Source organism: Perna viridis, chromosome 11 (genome assembly GCF_037379345.1).
Source record: "Perna viridis isolate PV_CMFRI_1.1 ecotype Kerala chromosome 11, ASM3737934v1, whole genome shotgun sequence".
NCBI classification, from domain to species: domain Eukaryota; kingdom Metazoa; phylum Mollusca; class Bivalvia; order Mytilida; family Mytilidae; genus Perna; species Perna viridis.
In genome coordinates, this window is record NC_142455.1 from 16855711 (window position 1) to 16878174 (window position 22464).

Sequence of the window (22464 nt, forward strand, 5' to 3'; positions counted from 1 at the left end):
GTCGTCAGTTTAATCTAATGCCGGTAATTGATAACTAATCCCATCTAAAAGGCATCAAACAAATGATTGTATAAACACTTGACAATCAATTAACAATTAAATAAAATAAAATTGTACGGTAACATGAATATAATACGGCGTATACTGTCATTATATAGGACAGCACAACATTTTTAAATATTTGTTTTTATTTCAATTGTTTTTGTTTTGTTTTGTTTTGTTTGTTCTTATTTTTGTTGTTGTTTTTTCTGTTATTTCACTCTTAACCGCTCGAATGCACTCACTCATCATTCTTAAAACAACGCATATCAAGCGATATTTTGGGGTGAGAAATGAGAAATACAAGATAACTAACTGGTGCAAGCACCATATGTTTGGTCTGGTCAAAAGATTTTTCGACACAGAAAAGGGATTGGGAATTTTTAAACTAATATTGGGTAGGCATTGCCTAAATCAGCGAGACACCGTGAGCTTTACCATACATGTACCGTCTGTGTGAGACTCGTAAAAATAATAAAGGGTATTACAAAAGGGGGGTCAACCCGGATGAAAATTTTTACTCCGCAAATGCAATATTTTTATTCATATAATTTTATTCATAAAATCTGCCTTGTTAATTAATGGGGGAAGTTTTTTTTCCATAAATGAATAATTTGAGAAAAAGAAGGTTTTTTTTCGAAAATACCAACCCCATACTCCTCTTTTCCCTCGCTCTCAAAATGGTCTATAACTTTATAGCACTTCGCAATACTTTACATAAGCTATCCCCAGGGGCGGACCAAGGATTTTAGATTAGGATGCACAGTTAAAATTTCGCCGAGCGGAGCGGGGCGAAAACTTTTTTGAGGTTAAATTTTTGAAATATTCTTCTAGAGTGGGTGCAATGTAGATATCTTTTGTTGTAAAATTAGCGAGAAATTAGTTTCAACCTAAAACCGCCTAAATCTACCCCTGACAACCCATGCTTTGCAAATTTTATGGGGAGGGGCGCATGCCCGCCACGCCCCCGACTGAATCCGCCCTTCTTAGGGCATCTCTAGCAACATCCTTTTCAGTTTTGACCCGTCGGATCAATCTGTACAGATACCGGAACCGTAGTTACAGTTCTCCACGGATGGTGAGAATAATTTAAACATATCATGTGACGTAAACAAAATCCAGACTGCACTGCATATCTTAGACAAGCTTTGCTTCGATTTGGATATTGTAATCGGAGCTATATTTTTTCCATGATGAATTTATTTTTATTTAAACGTTAATTCAACCTATGTAATTTTATTTGTTTGGTTTAAGGAAGCGATGAATTTTCTCTGTAAGGACAGTCACTTTTTGTTACTTCCGGGACCTTACTTTTTTTCGTTTGTATATTGGGGGACCTTAAGGGAAATTTAAGATACTACATGTAATAACCGTAGAGCTCATACCGCTTTGCGGTGCTCGCTATTATAATAACTTTAGAAAAGTTTGACTCTTGGTTTGTTGGTCTAAGGAGTTATATATAATCAATAAAAATTCATGGTTGGTCATCATTAGTGAGTTGCAGATTTGGATCTCACATTTGGTAATAGAGGACGAAGTCGTCATAATGGTAATAAATGTGAAGTTAACCTTTGACATAAGAAGCACTGAGAGCCTGATTTCAGTTTGACAGAAAATTACCCTGTTGTACCAAGAGTAATATAAAGCAAGGATCTTTGCGTTTCATTTCTGTAATAAATGTTTATAGATCACATCTTTAAATAAAATATGAAGCCAATAAATCCCAATTGTAAAACTGTATATGGCATTATTACTTAAAAAATATCATTGTTTCAACTTTGTCCTTTGCTGGTTACATCTGCCTCATATTTCTGTGTGTTTTCTTCCCTGGAATAATAACATTTTACGATGGTCGAAAACGTATGACCTAGTTTACGAGGCCATTTACATGTTTCACAGCATATAATAGATAATTCGAATGTTTTTTTTTTCTTCTTAATATGATGTTTTTGATAGTGTTATTGATATTAGCTAGCTTTGAACTTTATCGTCCTTCGGTTAAAGCACTCGGAGCTTTATGAGACTGGCCATGTAAATTGATCTGATTATACAATGTATCTCAGGAAAACCAAATGTGGTTTAACTGACTGAAGAAAAAGACAGAAATACGAAGTTTTATTATATTTTTGTCTCTTAATTTCTTTTTTTTTAAATAGCATTCTTTATAAATATCAGACCGAATTTTTGCATGAATGTTAAATAAAACACCATATTAACTTTTGTATTGAAAAAGTTCTAGACCAGGGGCGAATTCATGCACTTTAAAAAGGAGGGGTGCCAACGGGATTCCTCGTGCAGAAAAAGGTGGTCCTAGGACATTATTAACAAATTTTGGCAAAATTACACATGAAAAAACAAATTTTCCGATAAAAAAGAGGGTTTCATCCCCCTGTAACCTCTCTGGATCTGCCACTGAAGACCACATAATTACCAGTCTTATTTTTCATGCGGTAATTATCACTTTTGAGATATAAATTATAGAGATTGTTTATGAAATTGGTTATCGTTCATGATTAGGGTCGATTTGCATGGTTTTATAAAAAAATTGCAGATCAGTATAGGTATCAGTTACATAAAAATATGGCATATGTAGATCGAAAAGGCATTGTTCGTTAGGTGTTTTTCTGCACTATAGTAGGGTCTGAATTTTGAATGGATTAGTACTTATGACCAATTAATAAAGTATGGTTCTTCTTAAAAACCAGGCAGTAGATGATTCATCACAATTTATCTCAAGATAATCGATGGAACTGTATAAATACATATGTTAGGTTTTAAAAACAACTCTTCCTATGTTCACATCCTTAGATCTGCTACAATTATCGTGAAATATTTTTGACTGGTTATAAGTGTAAAAATATTAACCCTGGCAGCAACTTTTCCCGTACTTTTTCTTTATTAGACCATAACCAACATCTAAGTGTGAATATCTACAGTGGGCAACTTTTCATTTGCATTTTGATTTTTGAATAAGTTTCTATGAGGACTACTGAATGACTTTTCTAACAAAAAATAATTTGGATCTGCTATATATCTTGAAATATATTTTTTGACTGGTTATAATGTAAAAATTCTGGCGGGATGTTTTTCCGTACTTTTTTGTAGTAGAACATAACCAAATATCTCCAGTGGACTAGTTTCATTTTCACTTATATTAATAGACCCTTTTGTGGTAAGTTGGTGAGAATGCTCAATATACACTTCCGCGAGGTAGAGCTTGGGTAGAACAAAAGAATTTTCCTCGCGGAAGTGTATATTGAGCATGCTCTACGCATGCTCATCGACTACCCCAACGTTAGCACAAAACGGTCTATTTTCCTAATACCGTTTCTATGGGGCCTACAGAAAGATTTTCAATAAAAAAAAATATTTGGTATTCAGAAATGCATAAATCACTTAATATAAGCTGTACTCGAGTCATTGTAAGAACATGCAAATTAACATGCATCGGCAAAACCCATTGGCACTGCCTGACAATATAAATTCACTCAAAAACGTCATTATTTGAAACCATGCACAGCATCGCTCTGAATGTTTGGTCATTTTCCATCTGAGTATCTATTCACTGCAGACTCATGACACTCAAACGATCAAACAGTTTCATATACCAGTAAAAAAATCTAGAAAACTTGATGTCGCCTCTTTTGACTTTTACTTTACTGTATATTATACCATAGAACGATGTTCAGTCGTTATACTGAATAATTTAATTTCTATTCTACATAAACACTAGTTAACACATGTACATGATCAGTAATGACTTTTTCTTTCTCTTTCGTTTTATATTGTATTTGTGTATGAATGTTGCTATTAATTTGTTGATGTGCAGCCATCTGGGACATCTTTTATTAAAATAAAACATACTTGTATTTGAGTACTTTTTGTGTTCTAATAGTGATTGTTATTCAATATTTGAATATAGACATTATTTCTTTGGTGGTTAAAAACAATCGCAAAACAAAAGCTTATGGATAATTTCAATGGAATTCAAAATCGCTCAATAATCATGTGTGCATTGTAATATAAAGTTTCTGTTATGAACTAAAAATATCATCGATGAATTTTTGTGTATAATAGTTAAATAACATTTGATGATATTTATGATTCAATAAGGATAATCGGAGTTTCTAGTGCGGTCGAATAAATGTATTGTAATTGATCAATTAAATCGCAGGCGGGATTCACAAGTGCTGATATTACTCGACAAGCTGACGCAATCTACCGGCGCACATGGCCCTCTGGTTATTGTTTTTAAAGTGAAAGACGATTTAATTGGTTATCGTCTAAACTGAAAGTAAAAACAGCCTTTTCGATTGGCCGAGGAACATATTGGGTAAGGTCACAACCTGTTTCCGGCTATTTTTGGCGCTCATAATAATAATTCAGGAGTGTTGGTCGTTGGAAAAATTCAGCACGTGGAAGAAAGAATTCAAGTGACAAATCTAGAATAACGGAAATTGAATTAGCAAAAAGGTAAGTTGACAACTCTCAAACGTTCATTTTATTTCTCTTTTGTTGATCCTGTGATCACCACCTCCCCCTTTTTTACTGAGAACACGTGTTTGTAATTTTAACCTAAGTGTTAGTTTGTTTGTTTGTTTGTTGGGGTTTAACGTCCGAGCAGCAATATTTCAGCTATATTCAGACGATGAACATGAAATTGATGACAAAATGAACATGAAATGATGATGAAATGAAAAAGGGATGGGACACAAGGACAATGGGGTCGACAAATTTTGATTGCCACTGGAAATAGGGAGAGGTGGGTAGGGTCGGGCAATTTAGCCTCCTGTGGCGGAGTCCTATGGTTCCTACTCCAGGAGAATACCACAGTAGGGTTCTTTAACGTGCGAAGAACGTGGCATCTTTCCCGACACGGTGCACCACTATGGTTTGCGGTCAGGTTTTCCGTATTATAGCCTGACAACCCCAGCATGTAACACGCCAGGGGTACCCCATTCAACCACCAGGGGCACACATCCCAGTTGCTCTGTGGGCAAAGTGCCCTAACCCCACGACTAGGGTTCTGAGCACTATTTAGTCGCCTTTTACGACAAGCTTAGTGCTGCTGCAGGCCTATTCTTTTAACATCCGGACCTGCACGGGGAAACCTAAGTGTTAGTGGCCACTTGAATAGTGATTTTGTGCAAAGGGGATTGTAATCTTATCAACATAGCTTGAACATAGCACTTAAACGAGGTACAACATGTAAGTACACCACCAGAAGACGCTTTAATGAAGGATTATGATGAAACTTTTAAAGAATATTTTACCCTGCCGGTGCACCTGGTCCATGCTCCCAGTTTTTGGTGGAGTCTGAGTTGCTCATTTACTTTTGTTGCTTTGTATGTATGATTTTAGTTACTTAATGTTTTTTGTTGTGTATGTCTGTTTTCCATGTCTGGTCTTTGTCCCTGGATTGCATGCTTTTGGTTGCCGCTGTATGCTTGGTTCCCTTGATTACTCTTTCAGTTGTAATCAAGGAAAGACAATCTTGCTTTTATATACATGTATATATATAAAACTTTCATGACCTTAGGCAAAAAAATGTTTGCATTTCCAACACAAAGTCATAGGTACAGGTTGGGATATTTTTTTACTTATTTTTCACATTGAGTCTCTGAAACATTCTGACTGGCATTGTTCAACAAACACTTAAGGGTACACTATTTTAGCTGAAATAAATAGGATGGGAAAGGTTATAGGAAATGCACATCTTTTTTAGCTCACCTGGCCAAACGGCGAAGGGCTAGTGAGCTATGGCCGTCACTTGGCGTCCGTCATCATCATCCGTCGTCGTTAACAATTATACAAAACTCTTCTCCTCTGAAACTACTGGACTAATTAGAACCAAACTTGGTATGAATGTTCCTTGGGGTATTTTGCATAGAACAGGTGTGGGGATTTTTGATTTGTTAAAAAACATGGCCGCCGTTACTAAAAATAGAACACAGGGGTCATACAGTAGTTTTTCGCATATATCTCTTAAACCGTTAGGTTTAGCAGAATTCTGATATGGGGTAAAAGTGTTCAGTGTGATGAGATCTGTATCTCTTGTCAAATTTTGGTTTTAATCTGTTACGCCATGTTGGAGTTATTGCCCTTTTTAACGATATTTGCTATTTTTAATGTTATTTCTTTCCAAAATCTTTTCCTCTGACACTACTTGACAAACTGAAACCAAACTTGGTATGAATGTTCCTTGGGGTATCATGCATAGAACTGAAGTGGGGATTTTCAATTCCTAAAAAACATGGCTGCCCTTACTAAAAGTAGAACATAGGGGTCAGACAGTAGTTTTTCGCATATAAATATCCTAAAAATTCTTTCAATAGCTGAAATGATCCATATTATTACTATTAGACTACAAAAGTCTTCAGACTCCTTGTAAGAGTTATTGCCCTTGAAAGGAGAAAAATGACTTTTTTTTAATAGTTTTCAGTCAATGTCTTGAAAACTATGATAAATTAAAAGAAACTTTTAATTGTTGAAAAGATCTTGTGATAGTCTTACCAAAGACTTCTTTAGTCAAAATTGTTGGACAACTTCTTGTTTAATTTATTGCATTTTTGTGACAGCAACTTTTCCCGTACTTTTTCTTTATTAGACCATAACCAACATCTAAGTGTGAATATCTACAGTGGGCAACTTTTCATTTGCATTTTGATTTTTGAATAAGTTTCTATGAGGACTACTGAATGACTTTTCTAACAAAAAATAATTTGGATCTGCTATATATCTTGAAATATATTTTTTGACTGGTTATAATGTAAAAATTCTGGCGGGATGTTTTTCCGTACTTTTTTGTAGTAGAACATAACCAAATATCTCCAGTGGACTAGTTTCATTTTCACTTATATTAATAGACCCTTTTGTGGTAAGTTGGTGAGAATGCTCAATATACACTTCCGCGAGGTAGAGCTTGGGTAGAACAAAAGAATTTTCCTCGCGGAAGTGTATATTGAGCATGCTCTACGCATGCTCATCGACTACCCCAACGTTAGCACAAAACGGTCTATTTTCCTAATACCGTTTCTATGGGGCCTACAGAAAGATTTTCAATAAAAAAAAATATTTGGTATTCAGAAATGCATAAATCACTTAATATAAGCTGTACTCGAGTCATTGTAAGAACATGCAAATTAACATGCATCGGCAAAACCCATTGGCACTGCCTGACAATATAAATTCACTCAAAAACGTCATTATTTGAAACCATGCACAGCATCGCTCTGAATGTTTGGTCATTTTCCATCTGAGTATCTATTCACTGCAGACTCATGACACTCAAACGATCAAACAGTTTCATATACCAGTAAAAAAATCTAGAAAACTTGATGTCGCCTCTTTTGACTTTTACTTTACTGTATATTATACCATAGAACGATGTTCAGTCGTTATACTGAATAATTTAATTTCTATTCTACATAAACACTAGTTAACACATGTACATGATCAGTAATGACTTTTTCTTTCTCTTTCGTTTTATATTGTATTTGTGTATGAATGTTGCTATTAATTTGTTGATGTGCAGCCATCTGGGACATCTTTTATTAAAATAAAACATACTTGTATTTGAGTACTTTTTGTGTTCTAATAGTGATTGTTATTCAATATTTGAATATAGACATTATTTCTTTGGTGGTTAAAAACAATCGCAAAACAAAAGCTTATGGATAATTTCAATGGAATTCAAAATCGCTCAATAATCATGTGTGCATTGTAATATAAAGTTTCTGTTATGAACTAAAAATATCATCGATGAATTTTTGTGTATAATAGTTAAATAACATTTGATGATATTTATGATTCAATAAGGATAATCGGAGTTTCTAGTGCGGTCGAATAAATGTATTGTAATTGATCAATTAAATCGCAGGCGGGATTCACAAGTGCTGATATTACTCGACAAGCTGACGCAATCTACCGGCGCACATGGCCCTCTGGTTATTGTTTTTAAAGTGAAAGACGATTTAATTGGTTATCGTCTAAACTGAAAGTAAAAACAGCCTTTTCGATTGGCCGAGGAACATATTGGGTAAGGTCACAACCTGTTTCCGGCTATTTTTGGCGCTCATAATAATAATTCAGGAGTGTTGGTCGTTGGAAAAATTCAGCACGTGGAAGAAAGAATTCAAGTGACAAATCTAGAATAACGGAAATTGAATTAGCAAAAAGGTAAGTTGACAACTCTCAAACGTTCATTTTATTTCTCTTTTGTTGATCCTGTGATCACCACCTCCCCCTTTTTTACTGAGAACACGTGTTTGTAATTTTAACCTAAGTGTTAGTTTGTTTGTTTGTTTGTTGGGGTTTAACGTCCGAGCAGCAATATTTCAGCTATATTCAGACGATGAACATGAAATTGATGACAAAATGAACATGAAATGATGATGAAATGAAAAAGGGATGGGACACAAGGACAATGGGGTCGACAAATTTTGATTGCCACTGGAAATAGGGAGAGGTGGGTAGGGTCGGGCAATTTAGCCTCCTGTGGCGGAGTCCTATGGTTCCTACTCCAGGAGAATACCACAGTAGGGTTCTTTAACGTGCGAAGAACGTGGCATCTTTCCCGACACGGTGCACCACTATGGTTTGCGGTCAGGTTTTCCGTATTATAGCCTGACAACCCCAGCATGTAACACGCCAGGGGTACCCCATTCAACCACCAGGGGCACACATCCCAGTTGCTCTGTGGGCAAAGTGCCCTAACCCCACGACTAGGGTTCTGAGCACTATTTAGTCGCCTTTTACGACAAGCTTAGTGCTGCTGCAGGCCTATTCTTTTAACATCCGGACCTGCACGGGGAAACCTAAGTGTTAGTGGCCACTTGAATAGTGATTTTGTGCAAAGGGGATTGTAATCTTATCAACATAGCTTGAACATAGCACTTAAACGAGGTACAACATGTAAGTACACCACCAGAAGACGCTTTAATGAAGGATTATGATGAAACTTTTAAAGAATATTTTACCCTGCCGGTGCACCTGGTCCATGCTCCCAGTTTTTGGTGGAGTCTGAGTTGCTCATTTACTTTTGTTGCTTTGTATGTATGATTTTAGTTACTTAATGTTTTTTGTTGTGTATGTCTGTTTTCCATGTCTGGTCTTTGTCCCTGGATTGCATGCTTTTGGTTGCCGCTGTATGCTTGGTTCCCTTGATTACTCTTTCAGTTGTAATCAAGGAAAGACAATCTTGCTTTTATATACATGTATATATATAAAACTTTCATGACCTTAGGCAAAAAAATGTTTGCATTTCCAACACAAAGTCATAGGTACAGGTTGGGATATTTTTTTACTTATTTTTCACATTGAGTCTCTGAAACATTCTGACTGGCATTGTTCAACAAACACTTAAGGGTACACTATTTTAGCTGAAATAAATAGGATGGGAAAGGTTATAGGAAATGCACATCTTTTTTAGCTCACCTGGCCAAACGGCGAAGGGCTAGTGAGCTATGGCCGTCACTTGGCGTCCGTCATCATCATCCGTCGTCGTTAACAATTATACAAAACTCTTCTCCTCTGAAACTACTGGACTAATTAGAACCAAACTTGGTATGAATGTTCCTTGGGGTATTTTGCATAGAACAGGTGTGGGGATTTTTGATTTGTTAAAAAACATGGCCGCCGTTACTAAAAATAGAACACAGGGGTCATACAGTAGTTTTTCGCATATATCTCTTAAACCGTTAGGTTTAGCAGAATTCTGATATGGGGTAAAAGTGTTCAGTGTGATGAGATCTGTATCTCTTGTCAAATTTTGGTTTTAATCTGTTACGCCATGTTGGAGTTATTGCCCTTTTTAACGATATTTGCTATTTTTAATGTTATTTCTTTCCAAAATCTTTTCCTCTGACACTACTTGACAAACTGAAACCAAACTTGGTATGAATGTTCCTTGGGGTATCATGCATAGAACTGAAGTGGGGATTTTCAATTCCTAAAAAACATGGCTGCCCTTACTAAAAGTAGAACATAGGGGTCAGACAGTAGTTTTTCGCATATAAATATCCTAAAAATTCTTTCAATAGCTGAAATGATCCATATTATTACTATTAGACTACAAAAGTCTTCAGACTCCTTGTAAGAGTTATTGCCCTTGAAAGGAGAAAAATGACTTTTTTTTAATAGTTTTCAGTCAATGTCTTGAAAACTATGATAGATTAAAAGAAACTTTTAATTGTTGAAAAGATCTTGTGATAGTCTTACCAAAGACTTCTTTATTCAAAATTGTTGGACAACTTCTTGTTTAATTTATTGCATTTGAAAGGCAAAATTCAAGAAGGTGAGTGATTCAGGGTCCTGGGATCCTCTTGTTTAACTTGGCCTTACAAAGTTAAATGCAATTGTTGGATTTGTCCTAGTTCTACATTAGTTAACTTGAATAAGCATGAAGAAGAAAGCAACATTGCTTTGAAAAACAGGGATAAAAATTAGCAGTCCCCCAGTAGCCTATTTCTACTAGATTTTGAGCCAGGGTATCGAGCTTTTAGGTAGAATTTAGTTGAACGTATAGAAAATATTAAAATATGGTCTAGGCTACCAGCTTGTATTTCCTAGTTTTTACCCCTGAAAAAGTAGGCAGAAGGCAGCTATTTTCATCTGCTTCAATTATATCTTAATTGTTTTCGCCTATTTTGACAAATTTTGCTTTGAAGTATTTGGATAGGGATCCACTTCTCAGATTCATGGCTGGCTACTCCTCAAACTTTTGAAAGCCCTGTGAGAAAGTGTAAACAGGAAATGTGTCAAAGAGACAACAACCCTACAAGATGTGAAAATAAACAGCCGAAGGCTGTCTGTTATTAAACAATTACAATAAAGTGTGATATTTTAAAGGTTATGGATCTGTTAGTAATAATTAACATTTGTCATGATGTGCACATTTTATTGACTGAAAATATACATGTACATACACTCCTTGAGACGTTCACGTTTCGCATTTTAGTGTGCGTGCATTGTTTATCGTGTGATTACACATCATTTTGAATTCGTTTGAACGCATGATGAACGCACAATAGAAGCGTTGTTTAAGTGCACACTAGGAGCATTCGTTTAAACACACGATATGAGCGTTCATTTAAACGCACAATAGATAGAGTTTGTTCATTTTTGTACTTTGATTATTTCCTTGATTTCACTGTTACTTTTATGTTTTTTGCTATTATTAATTTATATGATTTCATTAATTTAATTTACTATTTTTTCTGTCTTCATTATATGTCAATATTATTATTTTTCATCGTTCGTCTATTGTGCGTTTAAACGCGTGCTAGGAGCATTTGTATGTTGCTGGGAGTGTATGTTTAAACTCATGATAGAAGCGTTTTTTTTATCGTGCATTTGGTGAGCGTTTAGCATGTGTTTGGGTATCGTGCATGCAGAAAACCTAAACATCTCAAGGAGTGTATATTGTCATTGATTGGTGCTAAGGAATTATTTATGTACATTGTAAATGTACATGTAAGTAAATATTTGACCTGATTAATGACTATAAACATACATGTGATGTTCATTGACTAATAATGTAAGATAATATACACTTTTTTCGTAGTTATTTAGTGAGTGAAAAGGGCCTACATGTACAATGTTTATGTTTGACTGTTCATGAAGAGAAAATAATTAAAAATATCAAATTTGTGGATGGTCCATTTATACTGTATAAATTATACATGTGTAGTAAAATGTTCCCTTTTAAGCTTTTGAAAAAGGCAGGATATTCTCCTATAAATTTTCAAAAGCTATTGTTGTTACCCTGGCATCCCTAATAAGTGCATAATTTATAATCCTTGAAAATAACAACACTTTATCAATTGTTTGATCATTAGGACCACAAAAGATAATGTAGAGAAAATAATTAAAAATGACAAATTTTGGATGGTTGATTTATACTGTATAAATTATACATGTGAAGTAAAATGTTTCCTTGTAAGCTTTTGAAAAAGGCAGGATACAGTACAGTTCGCAGCATAGTCTGATAAATACCTGGTATACCTCATACCTGGCATCCAATGCCAGATATTTATTGCTTATTGGCTCCTAATTAACAAGACCCCCATCTCCCAGCATTGCCTGTATCCAATTTACAATAGGAAGTGACTAATTATCTGAACTGGTACATGGATCTACTATAGTCGGCGTCACATAAATAACATACTGTTAAAATTTGAATAAAAATATTTTCTACGACTTTATTGACACCTACCGTCGTTTAAATTGTCTTAAATGACTTGCTCATTCGTTAAGCCAAACGGCTTCTCCCTAAACATTGAATCGTTAAATTCCGGTCAGATTTTAATTCTAGGTGGCAATATTTACATTGTAAAAAGTCGGCCATGTTTACAGTGATCGGGTTGCTAGGAGATGTTGTTTACGTTTAAATGGTTTGTCCAAAAACCGAAGAACCCAGAATGCAATTCGGCGTTATTTCGGATATCTCGGATTTATTTTACGCGAACAACGTATAATACCGAGAAGTTGATCAAGCAGACGATTGTCACCGGAATTCGACGGGAACTTACGCACTTCGTTTGTAAACAAATCGTCCCGTAAAAACCAACATGGCGGATATTAGTATGGGATTTTCCCGTAAGGATTTGTTACGCATGATTTAAGCTAATAAGCGACTTGTTTTTGAGAAGCTGTTTGGCTAAACGAATGAGCAAGTCATTTAAGACAATTTAAACGACGGTTGGTGTCAATTAAGTCGTAGAAAATATTTTTATTCAAATTTTAACAGTATGTTATTTATGTGACGCCGAGTATAGTGGTTTTACCTGAACAGTTAATTATCTCCCACAGGTGTTTTAATATTTATATAAAAGTAGAAAAGTAAAAAAAAAAAATTATGGTAACAGCAAGTTTTTTTGTTATTTTCATATTTTACAAAGTTTTAAATATAAAGCATGACATTTTTTTTCTAAATGTTATTTGATTTAATATCAAATTTTGCATTTAAGTAAATATTGTTTTTCCTGATTTAAAAAAAGCAAATTTTGAATAAACAATCACAGTGTGTATCAGGCTCCATAACATTATACTGACTTCTTTGCTATATATTTTGGTAATATTTCATATATCCTTATTTTAAGGGTTAGTCGTGTTAAAGGATTTCAATCTTTAATGGATACCGACCGATATTTACTCCCATATAAAAACAAACCCTTCACCAACCATGCACACATTATATATACAATGTCTCCGATGTGTGGTTATTTAACGGATTTCTATTAATTTTAATGCAATAGCGGACAGTTAGGAAGTAATAATCAACGATAAATATTTATTTTACGATTCTCTTTTTTTCTTGAAACGAAATCACAATGGTTACGACTGTCTTCAATTCTACTCATGATCTGGGGTCAAAGGTTACTTAAAAAATACCACCCAGCAGTAAGACATCACAGAGCAACCGCTTACAGAGTTCAACATTCTGCAGTTGACTATGCCCATGTGGCCAACATCCTTTTTATCTGTCTAGTTTTTGTGATATCGTCAGGTGACTGAGAGGGGGTGTAGTAGGTACAATCTGACCAAGACGTATCTTAGGAACAGGCTCAAGGTTTCATCAATGAATTCTCTTCTAAAGATCTGTCTCCATCCTTCTGATTTGAGGAGTTATAGGTTGAAAAAGGCTTTTGAGGTATAGGAGGATTTTCTCTTATTAGTTGAGTGTCAGGTCATACTTTGTCAAATAGTAGCTATTTTTAGACTGAATGCATCAAGCTTTGTCATGATGTAAAAAATCTATTTTTCTAATTGTAACTATTTTATTTTATTAAGTAATACACATGTTTTCTTATAGAAAATAACAGTTATTTTGTTGTAACATTTACTGTATTTATTGTCATGCCTGTATCTGTAAACTTAAAATGAATATATTAAGAGTGTTTATGTCTTCAGTTTATGATACTACTGACTGTTTACAAAATTCTGCTGCCCATAATATGTCGTTCATCGTCTATGCAAAACTGACTAAAGCCCTCAAAATCCTAGCTAAAACCCTGCCTATAATCCATTAAAGAAAAAGGGCACATCAGCATGTTATAGACAAATTTGAAGGCACATCATGCATGCATTTACAACTACATTGTATTTACGGAAAAATGTCAGGAAAAAAGGTCAGAGTATACATGCCCTCTCAAAACCATCAGTAACACTATAGTACATGTACATGCATGTAATCCCAAAAGGTACACTACAGTACAGAAAGAGACATGCCATGACTGATCACCGACATAGTGGTACAGGCTTCTGAGAATGGTAGACAATAACATTATTATTACTTAAAATTTCCTACAAATTATTTTTGAAAGTTGTTGGGCATGACCTACCATTCAAAAATTTAAGAGAATAGTGGGTAACCACTCACAGAATGGTGTACCAGTATGTCAGTGGTTAGTTATATTATGTCTCTGTATGTACTGTAACACAATGAACAGGTATTCTGGAAAACCAGTTTAAATCTCAGATCACAAAAAAATATACATGGACTTGAGGATAAATTTCATAATCATTGCTATCAATGAATTACATGAACCTGTAACAACATGACAAAATGTTTAATGTTAAATGCCTAGATACAATGTACATGCAACCATGTACTTATGTAGTGGTGTCTTCCTCTTGCAGGTACATGGAGTAAAATACACATGTACATGTGCTATATTAGCTGTACATTGTACTTCTTAAGTTCAGTTGGTAGAGTGTTAGCTTAGGCCATGTTTGAAATTAGTGGTAGACCAGTAGACATTGTCTATGAACTTATTTTCCATGATTTCAGTAGCAGACTATTCATAGATACTTCCATCTATTTCAGTTTGAAGTTGATTTGGATGGGTTGTTGATAATTTTATTTGTTTTGAAAAAAAAAAACAAATATCAATACATTAATTGGGTTTTGCTTAGGAAATGTACATTGTACTCAGTACGGTTCCGAGCTTATTATCAACCCATTGAAATTTACACAGCTGGCATTTATTATTTAACTATTAATATATAAACTTATTCAGATTATTTGTTATACATGTAGTTGTTTGTTTTAGAGAATTGTTATGGCTTCAGAGAAAGGGGAACCAGTTCTTATATCATCTACACCAAGAAACATTGAAGTTTACCCGCCAAAGTATGAAGAGTTAGATACAAATGGCAAAACTATTAGTGTCACACAGTTCTTTGACAATGGTATGATTTATACATGTAGATACATGCATTATACTACATGAACTTGTTTCTTTACTTAAACAGGTAGACCTAGGGTAAGGAACATAACACTTGAAATCAGTGATATGTTTGTATCATATTTAATTTCACCAAAGCCCGCAAAGCTTTCAATTAAACAGAATGAAATCAATCCAAGTTACTTTGATGCTAAAATGAAATTGATGTAACATGCTGAATACAAAAGTTCCAATGAATTGTAAGAGTTGTGTCCCTTACCTTAGGTCTACTTCCTTAAGCAATGTTTCAAATTTCTTGGTCAATGACAAATTGGTAGCTTTCCAAAACTTTCTATATATCTTTTGGGCTTGATTTTATTTTACTACCTGAACTACAAAATGTAAGTTAATTTTCAGAAAAGGCTTAAGTAGAGAAGTTTACTCTTCATTGGTCTTGTAACAAATAAATCTAGACATGGTTGAGTGCTGAAATTGAACTTTTCTCAAATTCTTTCCAACCATTAGTCAGAGAAAAAATACTTGAGTTTCTACATAAATGTTCTAAAAAATCTAGGACCTGTAGGTATGGAAATGGGGTTTGTTTTGAGACAATTCTTACTTTAATAGTGCTTGTCAAAATATGGCCGAAAGTACTTTACAGAAGGCACAAAAAATTAGGGTTAATGGAGTTAGCAGAAACACTGGTGACTTGATTTTTATATACTCCTCAAAGACGGGACATATTATGGTATACCATTGTCTCTTCGTCTGCACTTCGGACAATTACTCAAAAACACTTTTACCAACTTTAATGAAACTTTGGTGAATTATTCATATCTATTGACATAAGCTCCCTTTCGATTTTATAAATTTCAGATTTTTCGTTTCCATGTTATGAGTTTTATTACTTAAAAAAGGGTGATTTTCAAGTTTTCGGACAATAACTCAATATGTTTTCAACAACTTTAATGAAACTTTGGTGAATTTTTCATATCTATTGATGTAAGCTTCCTTTTGATTTTTATAAATTTTAGATTTTTTGTTTCCATGTTATGAATTTTAATACTTAAAAATATGGAGATTTTGAAGTTTTCGCACAATTACTCAAGAACACTTTCACTAACTTTTATGAAACTCTTATGAATTTTTCATATTTATTGAAGTAAGCTCCCTACCGATTTGTGTAAATGTCAAATTTTACATTTTCGTGTTATGAAGTTTTACTCTTTAAAAAAAAAAACAGAAACGGCCAAGGAAATTTTATTTGTTCAAAAATTGTTTAAAACAGACCAATTTGTTATGATGATCAACTAAATAATATAAAAGGTACTTGGTAACCTTGTCAGAAAAGTGTGTTTTAAACAAGATAGAAATGTATGGGTGAAAAATCAAGACAACAAACTTACTTAAAATTGAGGTAGTCTTGATAGTGCCAAATTTTTTGTACATTTTTAGCTCAACTGGCCAAAGGTCACGTGAGCTATTGCCATCACTTGGCATCCGTCGTCATTAACAATTATACAAAACTCTTCTCCTCTGAAACGGCTCAACTGATCAGAACCAATGGAACTGAAGTGGGGATTTTTGATTCATCGAAAAACATGGCTGCCGTTACTAAAAATAAAACATAGGGGTCAGACAGCAGATTTTTGCATATATCTCCGGAACCAAACTTGGTACAAATGTTTCTTGGTCTATCCTGCATAGAACTGATGTAGGGATTTTTGATCCGTCAAAAAACATGGCTGCTGTTACTAAAAATAAAACATACAGTGTAGGGGTCAGAGAGTAGTTTTTCGCATATATCTTCAAAAACGTTAGGTTTAGCCAAATTCTTTCAAATAGCTGAAATGATCCTTATTATTAGGACTACAACGGTCTTCAGGGATAAAAGTTGTCAGATCAGGTCTCACTAACCACTTCTATAGTTTCCATTACTTTACATGTTAAACAAGTAATTTTCAATGTTTCACTTTGAATTCCCAGGACAAATGACACCTGAAAGTTGCATACCATTGCGAAGGTTGGAAAAGAAGGCTTTCAAAATTGTTATTATAATGGTGCAATGAAGCTAGAAATTCTTTACAAAATTTACTTGAAAAAAAATACTGAAAATCTACATTTTTACCTTTTCTGCTAACTGACAGCATGGAGGCAAATTACTCACACATGTAAACAATATTCATACACTTTTGTAGTAAATTACAAATATGATTTTAAAGTAGGAAAGGAACAGTTTTCAGTCAATATCTTGAAAACGGTGATAGATGAAAAGAAACTTTTGTTTGTTGAAATGATCCGTATGATAAGCCCTACCAGAGACTTTTTGAGTCAAAATTGTTGGACAACTTCTTGTTAAATTTATTGCCTTTGAAATGCAAAATTCAACCAGATGGGCGATTCAGGCTTCTGGGAGCCTCATATTAACCTTTTTTTTTTTGAGGGGGGGGAGGATACTCACTGTAATTCTAGTTGATCATATAAATTCATTAAAACCATAAGGACAAGTTAAAAGGGCAACAGACGTATCATGTGCTTATTAGTTCTACTAATAATCACATGAAAATTTCTTGAAATTGGCTTTCTTGTTGTTAGATGCCATTCAATCAGCCGTCCAGGTAGACGATGAAGAAACAGAAGATAGCGATAGAAGTTCAGCCATTTTCCTTAGCTTTGTCAAAATTCACAACAATGTATCACAATTCTACAATAACAACCACAAACCCATCAAAAAGGTACAGTAGTCGTTATCGATAAAAATCAAGTTAGATAATTCTTTGCCTTAGATATTGACCTAGAATTGAAGTAGTTACTATTTATAGTGTTAAAACTGATATGTATTAACCTGTAAACATCATGAATATATACACAGTTTTACTTGTTTTTTCTTTTGTGAGAAATGTATTATTGATGGAATTTCAAATAAACCTCAGAGTGGTAGAAATTAGAACACTGTCCAACTGGCGAAGAAGTTTTGACGAAACTGAACTGGCATGGAGTGAAGATTACTTGTCTTTATGTTATGTTGAACAGGAAAAAAACATTTAAAATTAGGTTTTATTTTGACTTCCCTGTCACAAAATTTGCAGGGCAGTGGGAGAGAGTTTGTTTTAACCCTTGACCTTAAGTAATTAAATTTAATAAAAACTTGAGGCTTCATTCCTTGTATTGAACATGGTAGAATCTCTTGATGATGGATTTGGCTTCCTATTTCAATAGTTTGGGTTTTGAATACCTCTTTTATACAGTAAAATTTTGGATTAAGATCTTCCTATATATTTGATTCTAATGCTGATTAGAGATTACTCCTTGAAACATGTGCACAGCATATACAAAATTTGCAATATATATGATTGATATTTTTGTATTTTATTTCAGCATGTGAATGTTTTATACATGTATTCCTTAAAACCCACTGGTCCATGCATGCAAAATTTAACAGCATATCATCTGCTAATGTAGCACAGTTCATTACACCTTTTACAAGTATGTGTATACTTAAAATCATCATTTCCATCTTTCCAGGTTCTATATATATCATTATTGGTGGCATATGTTGCATATTTCATCGCTGCACTTGTCTTGTGTACGAGGGACAAGGTTCGTGACCCCACCCCTCTCATCATTCTTACCTGTGTTGTGTTTGGGCTGTTTGTTATTTGGTATATAAGGAAGAAGTTTGATGATGACATTAAAGAAACTTTCATCAATCCTGTCAAAGAGTGTTTTACAGACAGACAGACATTAAGTCTGTGTTTCAAAGTGTAAGAATTTTAAATATGTAAGGTTAGTTTTGTGTTTTTTTATTCTTTGCAGGATTTGCATTTGTTTACATAGCAATAGAGCATTTTCTTGATTAATTTTATGTTAATTATTTAAAGTATTGATACACTTACATAAAACTAAATCATAGCAGTTATCCCATTCTGTGAAATATCTTGCATACATTATGATCCCTGGGTCATTAAGCATGATATCCATGTTTTGGAATTATAATGTTTATCCATTGTAGATGTAAGTAAAACTGGAAAATGCTGATTTTATAATCAATATGAAATTAATTCATATTACAGCATTACTTGCTTTTGCAAAGGAAAAGCCAAAATTAAAGTGCAAAATATTTTCATAATTGTTTAAATGGTTGTTTCACATAAATATTGGAGACTCGATATACAGTATGCATATACCGCACATTGATATATCACATATTAATTAAAACTGTTACTTGACAAATGGACTAAATTTTTTTCTCAAGATGTCAGTCTGAATGCAGACATGATTTCCTTCTACCTAAAAGTGAATTTCTACTTTTTCAAATCAGGATTTTTGCTGTTGTGATTCCTTCTTACCGTTGACATGTTTACCTCCAATTCTGTCGATTTCCGCTTGTAAAAATTCTACAATAAGTCATTAGTGATAGACAGACATGTTTTAAAAGGACATTTTCTGTTTACATAGGTTTTGCCTAAGTAGTCGGTATTGAAAAGTATTTTCATGATACAGATAGTGAACTGTATGTATTTCAGGTTGTTAGGCCTTGTTGTAGTAGCTGGTATCATTAGCCTGATAGTGACCTCAGTACAACATAGACCACAGAACCTTATATCTCTGGCAGGAATTGCTGTATTCATCATTATTCTACTTGTCTTCTCAGCCCATCCTACCAAGGTATGTAGGTCCATAGCCAATGCTGTCAAATCTTGTCCTTGACCCATACAACAAATTTGTCAGGGATTTATTGTGTTTTATAAGGACAATTCTATAGCCAAATTCCTTTTTTTTTCCTTCAAAATGAAATGGTAGTAACTTTATTGCTTGGATTGTCCTCCTCAATTTGGCCTCCCATCAGTAGTATTTTCCCAGAAATAACAATACATTTGAGCTTTTATTATTATTTATTCATGTATTTAAAGCTGTGTCACAGCTTGAATATTAGGATGGAGGGGTGTAACTGTGAAAAATAGTTCACTTTATACAATATATTGTGCCTGTTTTGGGTTAGAATATGCCCAATTCAATAAGTACTGACTGAGATTTCAGATTTTTTTCTTTCTTGTTGTACAATATGTAAAAAAGCATCCATATCACCATAATTTGGGGAGAATGGGCAATAGAAAAGTACAAAAAAAAGGATTTTATCCTTTTATTGATGTCATGAAAATTGACCACAAATTCATATAACTTACTTCAAGTGGCCTAATGTGTGAAGTAACTACATCTAATATGTGGCAGGTGTACACTGTAAGAGGACAAAGTTGAATATATTAATATTTTTAAAGATATACATGCCTTTTACAGTTTATATCAACTAGGATTTATTGTTCTTCATTATTTAACAAAACTTAAAGATTTGAACTTTAAACAGATAGACATTTTTTTCTTAAAGTTGCAGAACTAGTTTAGATCTTCGCTATGTGTTATAGGTTAACTTCCTGTCGGACCAAAATCATGCTCACAGCGTGTCTTAGGTCATCCTTTAAATTTGTATTTATTTCTATAAAGAGGAATTTGTCCTCTATTACCTCCCTTTTTTCTTTGGCCATTTTTTTCTACATTTTAAGGAAGGGTCTAATTATAATACCCGACGCAACAAAGTTGCAAAGGGTGTAATGTTTTTGACCTGTCAGTCCATCATCAGTTTTCCAGACTTTTTTTCTAAATGCTTACAGATACTGACAAGATTTTTGGTATATAAGTTCACCATGATAAGTTACAGGTCAAGTTTAACATTTGTTTTGCTCCAATGATTTTTACCCAAATTACGGGCCTTGAACTTAGCAAAATTCTCAGAAAAAAAAAAGTTTTCGGACTTTTTTCTAAACGCTTGCAGATATCGACATGATTTTTGGTATATAACTTCACCATGATAAGTTACAGGTTAAGTGTACATTTTGTTTCGCTCTGTTGATTTTTACTGAAATTAAGGCCTTGAACTTAGCAAAATTCACAGAAATAACAGTTTTCTGGACTTTTTTCTAAACGCTTGCAGATATTGACATGATTTTTGGTATATAAGTTCACCATAAGTTACAGGTCAAGTTTAACTTTCGTTTTGCTCCAATGATTTTTACCAAAATTAAGGCCTCGAACTTAGCAAAATTCACAGAAAAAATAGTTTTCGGACTTTTTTTCTAAACGATTGCAGATATTGACAGTATTTTTGGTATGTAAGTTCACCATGATAAGTTACAAGTCAAGTTTAACTTTCATTCCCCTCTGATGATTTTTACCGAAATTGCGGGCCTTGAACTTAGCAAAATTCACAAAAATAACAGTTTCCCTGACTTTTTTTCTACATGCTTGCAGATAATGACATGATTTATAGTACAGAAATTCAACATGATAAGTTACAGGACAGGTTTGTGGTTGGTTCTGCTTTGATGATTTTTACCAAAATTATGGGCCTTGAACTTAGCTAAATTCACAGAAATAACTGTTTTTCGGACTTTTTTTTCTAAACGCTTGCAGATTATGACACGATTTTTGGTATATAAGTTCACCATGATAAGTTACAGGTCAAGTTTCTATTTTGTTCTGCTACGATGATATTTACTTTGGATTAACTAAAACTCAAAGAAATCACAGCCTGGAGTTTGAAACTACCATTCTGAGTAACAGAATTTAGTTAGAAGAGAAAGGTCTAAAGCCTAAAAAACACTCTTATTCCTTTTTTTATCTGGGTCCTTCTACATGTATTTCTCTTACAAACAAATTTAATTGAGTATCCAACATGGGGATGTGTGGGGTATGTGAGGGCGCTCACTAAGGTTCTTTAATTTTTTCTACGCAGTGCTGTTTCTAAATCTAAACAAAAATACTGGGATGTCAGTAGTATTTTAAGTAGCAGGTAAACAGATGAAAGATTTGCTAGTGTTCACCCATTTTTGAAAATAGAGTAGCCATCAAAAGATGAGCGAATAACCATCCTATTTTGCAGGTTGACAGCTTTTTTTGACATCCCTGAGATATAAATGTATTTAAAACAAATTTCTATTTATTATTTTCAGATAAACTGGAGACCTGTTATTGGTGGATTTACCCTTCAATTCTTCTTTGCTGCTTTCATTCTGAAGTCTAAAGTTGGGTACAAGATCTTTGAGTTTCTCGGGAAACAGGTACAGACTTTCCTGATGTTTACAGATAAAGGGTCCCAGTTTGTGTTTGGTGACAAGTACACAGACCATATCTTTGCCATGAAGGTTAGTTATTTACAAGCACACTACTACACCTCTGTAGTTGTAGGCTGTTTTAAGTAAAA

General features: G+C 34.0%; 1 protein-coding gene across 1 annotated transcript in view; it reads left to right on the plus strand.

Annotated features, from left to right (window-relative positions):
• The first annotated feature begins 4243 nt into the window (after nt 1–4243).
• LOC148603147 (solute carrier family 28 member 3-like) overlaps nt 4244–22464 on the plus strand; it is a 30984-nt gene continuing 12763 nt past the window's right edge. The window contains exons 1-7 of the mRNA XM_088551308.1: nt 4244–4512; nt 7919–8217; nt 15093–15231; nt 17802–17941; nt 18732–18970; nt 19733–19874; nt 22214–22405. Of these exons, the coding sequence (XP_088407434.1) occupies nt 15102–15231; nt 17802–17941; nt 18732–18970; nt 19733–19874; nt 22214–22405 (843 nt within the window). The 5' untranslated portion in view covers nt 4244–4512; nt 7919–8217; nt 15093–15101. The remainder of the gene's footprint in view (nt 4513–7918; nt 8218–15092; nt 15232–17801; nt 17942–18731; nt 18971–19732; nt 19875–22213; nt 22406–22464) is intronic.